Source organism: Saimiri boliviensis, chromosome X (assembly GCF_048565385.1).
Source record: "Saimiri boliviensis isolate mSaiBol1 chromosome X, mSaiBol1.pri, whole genome shotgun sequence".
Lineage (NCBI taxonomy): Eukaryota > Metazoa > Chordata > Mammalia > Primates > Cebidae > Saimiri > Saimiri boliviensis.
The window spans coordinates 7862873-7873506 of NC_133470.1; the positions used below are offsets into that span (position 1 = coordinate 7862873).

Sequence of the window (10634 nt, forward strand, 5' to 3'; positions counted from 1 at the left end):
TCACTCTAGGGAAGCCTCTGTACCAGACAACCTTCCCTGCCAGCGCGGACATTTTGAAAAAGCCTCCTGGCCTTGAGGGGCGGGCCCAGAGAGCGGCCCCCTCTGCGGTTACAGGCGGAGGCGCGGAGAGAACGGAACCCGCTCTCCGTGATTGACGGAAAACATTACTCTTCAGCCCGCCTCTCGCGTGCCCGGAAGTCCCGCCTTCTAAAAAGGAAGTAGCGGCAGGAGAGAACGCCGGCGGTGACCGCGGCCACAGCGGTGACCGAGCGAGAGGAAGGTGGCGGCGGCGGCGGCGGTGGTGGCGAAAGTCGTTGCTGCTCTGGGTTCGAGTTTGGGATTGAAGGCGGTACCGGCCGCCCGGAGCAGCCCGGGGGAGGGCTCAGGTGCAGAAGGGCGGGCTGACTGTGGCCGGTTTGGTCTGGGGACCGCGGGCTGGAGCCGGTGGGCACGCGCTGGGACGGTGTGGGGAAGACACTTGGCAGCGCCTTGACCTCCGCTGTCCCTTCCTTTCTTCTGATTTATCTTCATGCGCCGCACCCTTCCCGGACCCCCAGTCCCTCGCTAAGGCGTTGGGGACCGGGGTTAAGTCTGGGCTTAATGGGCCTCCCCTCCTCCACCCGGGTCACGACTCCTAGGAAACCCCCACCTCCACCCTGCCTCAGGACTATACCTCCTGGTAGTGTCGTGGTTTCTCAGCGACTGCCTTACCTCAGTCCCCAAAATCTCACTGCCTTAGAAACGTCCCCCCAGAGGTTGCTGTAGGTTTCGCAGTATTTCCCTAAGTAGCAATATATTAAAGTTGTCCTTCGAAGTTGGTATCCTGCCTGGTAGATGCCCATGGGATGATAAAGAGGAGGAACAAGGGTTGGCCAGATTAGGAATAACGAAAGAATAGTTTTGAGTCCAGAGACATTAATCTGTCTCTTTGTTTTTGGCAGGTGGAAATACAGAATTGCTTGGTGTCAGCACTGTTTCCAGCCATGGGTTTGTCTCCGTCTACTCCTGCTGTTGCAGTTCAGGCCTCAAATGCTTCAGCATCCCCATCTTCAGGATGCCCAATGCATGAAGGGAAAATGAAAGGTAATCGGCCCTTTGTCTATAAAAATAAAAGATAATTCACTGCCAGGCACCGTGGGTCAGGCCTGTGACAGCACTTTGGGAGGCCAAGGTGAGTGGATTGCTTGAGCTCGGGGGTTCAACACCAGCCTAGGCAACACGGCAAAAACCTTCCTCTACAAAAAAAACCCAAACATTATGCAGATATGGTGGTGGGCACCCATAGTACCACCGACTCGGGAGGTTAAGGTGGACATGATCGCCTGGGAGGCCGTGGTTGCAGTCAGCCGAGATTGTACCACTGCACTCTGAGCAGGGTGACAGTGAGACTGTGTCTTAAAAAGTTCTTGAAAGGCTCTAAAGGAAGAGGCAGTGTATTATGCTGCTGAGGCTGGTAGGCATGGCAGTCAGGCACCCTAGGCCTGGTCCTTATTTTGCCTCTTATTGAGATTTATGACTCTAAACAAGTTAGCTCTGTAAGTCTCAGTCCGTCATCTGTAAAATGAGGATATAATAATACTTCACAGGCCTGTCACTAACAGGTTGAGATAGTACATGAGATCATAGTGAGTACTCTAAACCAGCCCCAACTTCCCAAAGATTACTGGTGCCTACATCAGTGACTCTCAGCTGGAGGGGGACAATCCCCACTTCCCACAGGGAACATTTGCCAATATCTGGAGGCATTTTTGGTTGTCACAACTGAGAGGAAAGTGAATAGAGACGAGGAGTGCTCCTAAACATCCTACAATGTACAGAACAGACCCCCAACAAAGAATCAGCTAGCCCCAAATATCAAGAGGGCCAAGGTTGAGAAACGTTTGTCTAGATCTGGCTGTCTTAATAAATAACCTTTGCTCCCATAGCCATTTCAATATTCTTCTATGTAAAAGTAAGCCATCACCTAATGGGCTTGCTGTCCATTCTTTAGATAAGAAAATGAAAATGGAAAAGCTGTCTTTCATTTTTAATTGATGCATGTCTACTTTAGATTGTTCATATTTAATTATGGCTTGAATCAGTAAGTTGTGAGGGGCAGAAGCAGCATGGTGTGCTTACTGAGTACTAATGCATGTGCCGCTGTTACTCATTTCTTCAGTCAGCCAGCCTATTCTGAGAGGTCACTGCCCATTCTGTACCAAGCACTGCTGGGTTTGTTTCTGCACAAAAGAATAGCATTGTACGAAATGCAGCTTTGCCTGGTGGAGCTTACATTCTCATTGTCATAGCTGTGTGGTTGATTTTCCCCCTTTTTTATAGTCAGGAAACTAAGGGTTGGAGTAACTGATGCTCCAAGTCACATAGGTGGTAAGTGGCAAAGCCAGCAAAAGTTCTGTGACCTTGGACAAGGACAGACGGTGTTCTTCTGGGGTTTCTTTGTATAGGAAGAATTGAAACAGATCAGCTGAAGCAGGTATGCTCTTGTTCTGAGTGTCCTCAGGGAGATCCTAAAGCCCTTTCTCTGGTTTTATGTCATTTGCTATGTATCTTGGAGAGCTATCAGACTTATTACATTAGTGAAAAATGTGGATATCTATAGGAGATCAAAGGGGCTGCTGGTTATATGATTTGAAAAATGGAAACCTTATTTTCTTTCTAACACCCAACTGGGATCCATGACTTGGAAAGGATTGGTGCTTTCAGTGGTAGAGAGGGAAGGCATAGCAAGTCTTCCTTCACCGCTAAAGTGGGCAGCAGCACAGGTTATCAGGAAATGAGGGCTTGGGAGGAGAAGTGCAGGGAAGGTGATGAAAGCAAACTCATCTTTTTCGTGTGTATTGCTGTAGTTACTGCTGTTGCCTGAGGCCAGGATTCTATTACATGAGCAGCTGTCTTCTGGGTCGCAGCTCTCCAAGTGCTGGCTTATTCTCTGAACCAGCTTCTTAGTCTTCCACTAATTGGGATCAGCATCCTGGGTCTTTGGGCATCGTGCTTGCTATTGCTCATCTCATTAGGCTCAGACCTTCCCTTGTAATGAGCATCTTGATCCCATATGGGTCATGGAATGTTTTCTTTAATTTCTGCCTTTTCCTGTTAAACTCTCTCGCTGTTGACTGATGGGAATATTACCTAGGCCACGTAGTTTTCCTGTGCCTTGTTTCAGTCTTGGGACAAGGCAGAGCGGCATTCAGATTTTTTTTTTCCAATAGCCTTTGTGTTGTCTCCTCTGTTCTTCTCCCATTCCTTGTACCTGAGATAATACATCAGTATTGAAAGCCTGGATCACAGCTGTGTCCTGACTGGGGCTGGGCTTCTCTGGAACTAGTGAATGGAAAGTCAAGGAGACCCTGTGAAATATGGTTGGTCCCCACTTAGGTTCCACTAACAACTCCCAGCTGCTCATCCAGCCAGGTTACTAAAGCCATGGCATGGATAACACATGCTCTTCCAACTGCCAAGGTTTTTTGGCTGATTTTTGCTGGGGATGTGACATTAGAGAATGGGTACTCATTTTTCTTTCAAAGGAAAAGTACATTTTAGAATCTTCTCATCTTTAGGATTTTGGAATGTTAGCTAGCTCAGTTCTTGGTAGATTTAAACAGAAGAAACCTGGCTTTTCCTACAGTGGTAAACAATTGGTCAGAAATTCAGCTCTTTAGGGCTCCTGTTGAGAGAGCTAGATGTCCTGCCTTCATGGTGACACCGTTTTTACACTTGATTATTTCAGGCTGTCCAGTGAGTGCAGAGCCATCTGACCCAACCTGTGAGAAGAAAAGATACTCTATGCCTGCCCACCAGGAACGCGCCTACGAGTACGTGGAGTGTCCCATTAGGAGCACCACAGCTGAGAATAAGGAGAACCTAGATCCTTCAAATCTGGTAATCCACACTCATCTTTTCTTTCTGGAGCTATTTATGCAGAGATGCTTGTATAGTCTCCCAAGACAAGTCATTTTTGAAAAGCTTGTCATAAAAAAGTTTTTAGAAATGCCTGAAGACCCTGGCATTAGTTTTTACTTCTTATTCCTTGTTGACATTTCTTCTAAATTTTTTCAAAGGAGATGCCAAAAATTTAACCAGTGTTTACCACATGTGAGAACTTAATCAATGAAGAAACACAACTTCAGTAATCTGACTCTTCAAAACAGTCAAATTATCTGAGAATTCTGAAATTTTTATGTCACTGATTTAATAAGTAATCTGTGCTTTTTGTGTGACATATTGCTTTCCAGGAAGTAGTTAACTATATTGCCTTTGACTTCATATCCTATAAAAGCAAATCTGCTTATTTTATTTAGATGCCACCACCCAATCAAACACCAGCTCCAGATCAGCCATTTGCACTGTCTACTGTCAGAGAAGAGTCTTCCATTCCCAGAGCAGATTCAGAGAAAAAGTGGGTTTACCCTTCTGAGCAGATGTTCTGGAATGCAATGTTAAGGAAAGGGTGAGTGAGCATATTATTTAAAGTAAAAATTTGCTTGTCAAATGTATCCAAGAGTTATATGCTAAAGAGATTTTTTACCTTCAAAACAATATAACAAATTTTTATGTATTCAGTTTATAATCACCTGATTTTTCAGACCTGTCAGAATGTAAGTGCAAGGCCAGTGTATTAAATCAGGGTTTTCCAGAGAAACAGAACCAATAGGATATGTGTGGGGAAGCAGGAGGTAAAGAGGGCAAGAAGATACTTATTGTAGGGAATTGACTCACACAACTATGTAAAGCTGAGAAGTCCGAAGATCTGCAGTCAGCAAGCTGGAAACCCAGGAGAGCCAAGTCTGAAAGCCAGTGGGCTTAAGATGCAAGAAGAACTGATGATGTTTCAGTTCAAGTCCAAAGGCAGGAAAAGCCCAATGTCCCAGCTCAAGCAGTCATGCAGGAGGCTTTCCCTCTGGCTAATGGAAAGGTCAGCCTTTTTGTCATTCAGGTCTGCAACTGATTGGATGTGACCCACCCACATGGAGCAGGGAAGGCAATCCACTTTACTTAGCCTACTGATAAGAATGTTACTCAGGTTCAAATGAGAACACATGGACGCAGGGAGGGGCGCACTGCACACTGGGGTCCGTTGGGGGGAAATGGGGGAGGGGCGGGGGGTGGGGAGGTGGGAGGAGATAGCACGGGGAGAGGTGACAGATACGGGTGAGGGGACGGAGGACAGCAAACCACACTGCCATGTGTGTACCTATGCAACAATCTTGCATGTTCATCACAGGTGCCCCAAAACCTAAAATGCAATTAAAAAAATAAATAAATAAAATAAATTAAAAAATAAAAAAGTTAATCTATTAAAAAAAAAAAGAATGTTACTCAGGTTCAAAAGCACCCTCACAGACACACCCAGCATAAAGTTTGACCAAATGTCTGGGTGTCCTGTGGCATAGTCAGGTTGACACATAAAATGAACCATCACAGTCAGTAATAGGTTTTTTAAGGAACTGGAAACACTGTTAGATAAAATGTTTAGAAAAAGTTAGGTAATCATTGATCAGTGGCACTGTCTGAACAAATGTCACCTCATGATTCTGTAACTGGTTTACTGTGACTCAGTAAAAAGAGACTAAGGTGAACTTTCTATATTTGTTTTAAATGCTTCTATGGTAGCTTTGGATTTATAGTGCTGTTCCATGATCATGGGTGCATCTTGAAAATGAGCCTTAAGTCTGTTAAATTCAGAGAAAATGACCATTCTTAGTTCTTTCTCAAAGGGGAATGTTGAATAAATCATCTTATGAAAATATGTGGATTAACTTTATGGCATTATCAGGAACATTTGTCAGATTTTCCCAGATGTTCTTTCCTAGGTGGAAGTGGAAAGATGAGGATATCAGTCAGAAGGATATGTATAATATCATTAGAATTCACAATCAGAATAACGAGCAAGCTTGGAAGGAGATTTTGAAGTGGGAAGCCCTTCATGCTGCGTAAGTATGTTTGAGATCTTAAAAAAAAAAAAAAAAACGGAGTATCTTTCTTATTTCCTATCAGCTTTCTAGAGTTTTAACATTTTATTCCAATAATTCATTGTTCTAATAAAACATGTCATATAGCAGTCATGGCTCTCAGTGACAATTGTTGCATGACAGGCCACCCTTCTTAGTCATGTGAAAAATAGCAACCATTTTATTAGGCTTGTGGATTCAGTGGGTCCGGAGTACAGCAAGGACAGGGTAAGGGTGGCTTGTCTCTGTTCCTTGATGTCTGGGTCCTCAGCTGTGAAGACTCAGTGGTCAGGATGGCTTCTGAGCCATGGGCTAGAGTCTTCTGAAGGCCTAACTGTTTACTCCTCTCATGAGTGGTACTGGGTTTTGGCCAGAACACCTGCCCATGGCCTCTGAATGTGGCTGCTTCGGCTTCCTCATATCATGGTGGCTAGGTTCCAATAGCTAGTGTTCCAAAAAGCATCTCCTTTTCTGACCCAGCCTGGGAAGTCTCAAGTGTCAGGATCCTGTCCATATTCAAGGGGATGGGACAGAGACCCCACCTCTCAGCAGAAGGAGCATCACAGCCCTTCGAAAGCAAAGCATGTGAGTAGGGAGATGCTAAAATGCCATCTGCCCCAAGGGAGGTGGGAAAGACATTTTTGTTCCCTCAGTAGCATTTATTGACTCCCCATTAGGACTAAACACAGAGAGATGTCCTAACTGAGAGCCCTTTTTCTCAGGGACAATAGGTAAATGCACTTGTGTGTGTTAAAGGAGACAGGACTTCATTCTGTTGGGAGTAGTGGTTCTCACACTAGAGTGTGCATCAGCATCACAGGGAAGGTTTGTTAAAACCCAGCATGCTGGGCCCCACCCCCAGGGTGTCTCACTTAGTCTATTTCAGGTGGGGACTAGACTGAGTGTATCTGGAGCACTGCATCTAGTGCTGGTTAGAGCCAGATTATATCATAAACAGTGGTTTACTAAAGTCCACTTAATTTTTTAAGGTGTTTTGTTTGTTTTTAATATTTGCATTGTGAAGTTCATTAGTTGCACACCCTGGCTGTCACTGGCTGGGCCTCAGACCTGGGGTGGGTGCATGTGAGAGGGGAACAACTGCAACCACATTCTCCTCAGTAACCACTGACCTGAGAGGAGCCACAAGTGTTTGCAGTGACCTACGTTAAAAATGTATTATAATTAAGACCACCTGCTAGTTACTTGTGTGATTATGGAGCAAAGAGAAAAGGGAATTTCATTTTGTCAGTTTCAATTCCTTTTCCAGTTATTTTCCATCAAAATTAAGTAGACCTTTTAAAGACTCATGCTATGGTCTCCAGGAAAAAGTTTTACCTAGATTGAGTTTGCCTTTTTGCCTGTGACCCTCTTGAGAAGAGATGTTAAGGAGCAGTTCCTAAAAGAAGAAAAGTAACTCATAAGTCCTCAAATAGGAGTCCTTTATACTTTGGAATTTTTTCTCCCTCCCACTTAATTAAACAAATGAATACCAAAGCCTGTCTTACCCATGGGAGCAGCTAACAAGATAGGTGGCCTTCTGTCTTAGCCACCACCCCCTCTGTCTGGGAAACAGCTGTCTGTCTAGCCTATAGGTGAGCTGTGAACTCCACGAGGACAGGGCATAGAGGGTCTTGTTGGCACTGCTACACCCCCGTGCCCATAGAGGGCTGGCACCTAGAGAGTCCTCAGCAGGGGTCTGCAGGCCGAGGGAGTGCATTTGCCAGCTAGGACTCCACCACCCCTCAGCCTATGTGTAGTTATTAAGGAACTGGCCCAACATTAATTACAATCCATTTATAGGGATTAATCCATCATTTTCCTTTCTTCATAAAAGCTGTTCATTGGTTTGAAATGAAAGAAGAGTATAGGATTTTCTTGTTTGTCTGAAAACCCCAGCTGCTCTGTGCCAAAGAGAAAGAAGCATGATGTACAATACTTGAGGCTGGTTTGTTTTTAATGTGCCTGTCCTCCTACACCAAATGGAAAGGCCCTGTTTCCTGACTCCTGCAAAGTGCAGTATAGATATATCCAGAAGGAAGAGGAGGCAGTGGAACACACCCAGTGCGGAAGGAAAGAGGAACAGTTTTAACAAATAGGCACTTGTTTGAATTATTTTAGAACTTACCTTTCTCTGTAAATGTGATATTATGTGAAATGCATACAGAAAAAAATGTATATTACTAAAAAATTAGAACGTCATCTTTGTCAAAGAAAAGAAAATATTTTAACAGACTTTTCTTATTTGGGGAATTCTAGAGAGTGTCCTAGTGGTCCATCATTGATCCGGTTTGGAGGGAAAGCAAAAGAGTATTCACCAAGGGCACGAATTCGTTCCTGGATGGGGTGAGTGTCAGCGCACAGTGTTGTTTCACCATCCTCAGGTCAGGGTCAACTTTCTCTTCGCACCAAAACCATCTGAAAATTGCAGTGCCATCTTGCAAAACTTAATCCATATTCAGCTGTAGATTTATTTCTCTCCCTGAGGTTTGCCCATTAATGGGCAGATGTATTAGGGTGTAGTAGATTGCTTCCTGTTTATCATAGGGTTGAATGGAGTTATCGTCCCTGTTCTTGGATTTGCCCTCTTACTCTTCCCATGATCTGTCTTTTTGGGTTTATGCACTTAGTGATCCTCCCTTTCTTTTCCAGCATAGTTCAGATTCATTGCTCACACCTGCATTACTGCAGTGTGTCAGCTGACCTCCCTGGCCGAGGTCACTTCCTGTTGACGTTACTTCTTTGTAAACAGATGAGCTGTCATCTTATCTGGACTCATCACAGTTCTTTAGTGCCATCTTCCCTTAGTACTGCTCGCTATGTGATTCTTCAAGTCTGACTGACTTCCCCAGTTAGGTGTTTGGGAGCAGGTGGTTGCATGTGCTTCTTCAGCTTTCTCATGGCTTACACTGGGACTGAATTTAGAGCAAGCATTTTAACACTCAGTGGCATGTTTTTATTCTAGGTATGAGTTGCCTTTTGATAGGCATGATTGGATCATAAACCGTTGCGGGACGGAAGTTAGATATGTGATTGATTATTACGATGGTGGCGAAGTCAACAAGGACTACCAGTTCACCATCCTGGACGTCCGTCCTGCCTTGGATTCGCTTTCGGCAGTATGGGACAGAATGAAAGTCGCTTGGTGGCGTTGGACCTCGTAAAGCACTGTTTGAGATGGAAAAATATAAACTATTTTTCTGAGAGATACATTAAACTATTTTCCCCAAATTGAATTGCACTTATGATATAATGGTAACTTCAAGTGGGTAATCACACTTTATCCTTCATTTAGCGAAGGATACTATGCACTACTCACTTTTGAATTGCACTGTACCTTGCAGTTTATAGCAGATCATTTTGTTTTCTTCCTACTTAGCTTAAGTGGGAAGCAGTACCTCAGTTTTTCCTTACCTGCAGTATTGCCTGTGTGTTTCATCTAGTAAAGCTGGAACAACCTCTGAAAAAGAGCTTTTAAAAAGTGATGAAAACTGCTTTTTTTTTTTTACTGTTTTCTCAGGAATACTCAAGATGTAAAACCTGAGAGTCTGCAGTGATGCTCAGGAGCTTTCATCTGGCCAAATATTTTAACCAAAACTGTTTATTATAAATGAGAGGTAGTTATGCCTTTTTTTTAAAAGTTACTATTATTTCTAAAGTTCCTGTGATATGATTGTGACCTTTAACAAAATGCAAAGTTATATACTGGAAAGGTACTCAGCAAAATTCTCTCCAAATTCTGATTTATATGAATGTCTTGGACTAGACCTTGTTATAGAGTACTTTCAACTACACTATGCTCTGGAACATACCTTTTAAAAAAATGTTCCGTTTAATTCCTGTTATTCTGATACGTAACTGTGCTTCCAACAAACAGATCACCTCATTGTCTTTGGCACTTGACAAGTTATCCCAACTTCGAATCTCATTCCTTCTTCTGCTGGCAGCCTCCACCCTCCCCACAACCCCTATAAGTTGGCCTAATTCAAACCTTGAAAGTGTGGCGTAAGTCCCAGGATCGGTGATGGTCTCCGGTGAAACATGATTTTATATTTGGCTGAGTGTTAAAATTCCTAAGATGAGTGTTTTTCTGAGATGAAGAATGTTTGCATCAACTCAGTTGGTCTAGAGGTTTTTGGTTTGTTTTAAGGAAGCTCTAAGTTTGCCATTGACATTTTTTGTACCAGTAATCCATAAACTGGTTGTTCTAATTATAGCAGCATGTTACAAATGACTGCTGGTTTCTTTTAAACTGTCTATACTATTAAAGCCTTTGATTTACTCTGAATGCTGTAGTGTTAAATTAGTGGATGAAATTGGCAGCCTGTGATTAATTTGGTATGGATTTGTCAGTTTTGTGTGGAGTTTAAGAAATACAATAGCCTTAAACTCTACATTTCAAAATACTTGTGTATTTAAAAATAAAGCTGATAGTTCACAGGTTTTGAAAATTTTTCAGAGTAATTTTACACTTAACATTGTTTCTTCAGACATACTATCTTTATAAAAGCAATACTATAGTCTCCCTACTCAAAGCAGCCACTTTCTCATCTACTAATGACATGTTTTTAAACTGTAAAGGAAAATAATGACTGTTGGCATTTTGGGGGATGTTCTTAAGTGCCACTGAGTGAGTGCGGGATAAGACATTCTTATGAAAAATAAAGCACTGTAACTGGAAACAAAATT

The 10634-nt window shown here is 43.2% G+C and overlaps 1 protein-coding gene across 1 annotated transcript; it reads left to right on the forward strand.

Moving 5' to 3' along the window:
* The first annotated feature begins 221 nt into the window (after window positions 1–221).
* HCCS (holocytochrome c synthase) lies at window positions 222–10233 on the forward strand. Its single transcript, XM_003920305.4, has 7 exons — window positions 222–386; window positions 942–1083; window positions 3728–3879; window positions 4299–4447; window positions 5811–5930; window positions 8205–8291; window positions 8911–10233. Exons 2-7 carry the CDS (start codon window positions 984–986, stop codon window positions 9107–9109), a joined length of 807 nt encoding a protein of 268 aa, XP_003920354.1. The 5' UTR covers window positions 222–386; window positions 942–983; the 3' UTR covers window positions 9110–10233.
* The last annotated feature ends 401 nt before the right edge of the window (window positions 10234–10634 follow it).

Coding starts and splice junctions, on each gene's coding strand:
- HCCS (XM_003920305.4), top strand. CDS start 984: ATGGGTTTGTCTCCGTCTACTCCTGCTGTTGCAGTTCAGGCCTCAAAT. Junction 1,084..3,727: donor GCATGAAGGGAAAATGAAAG/GTAATCGGCCCT, acceptor TGATTATTTCAG/GCTGTCCAGTGAGTGCAGAG. Junction 8,292..8,910: donor CGAATTCGTTCCTGGATGGG/GTGAGTGTCAGC, acceptor TTTTTATTCTAG/GTATGAGTTGCCTTTTGATA.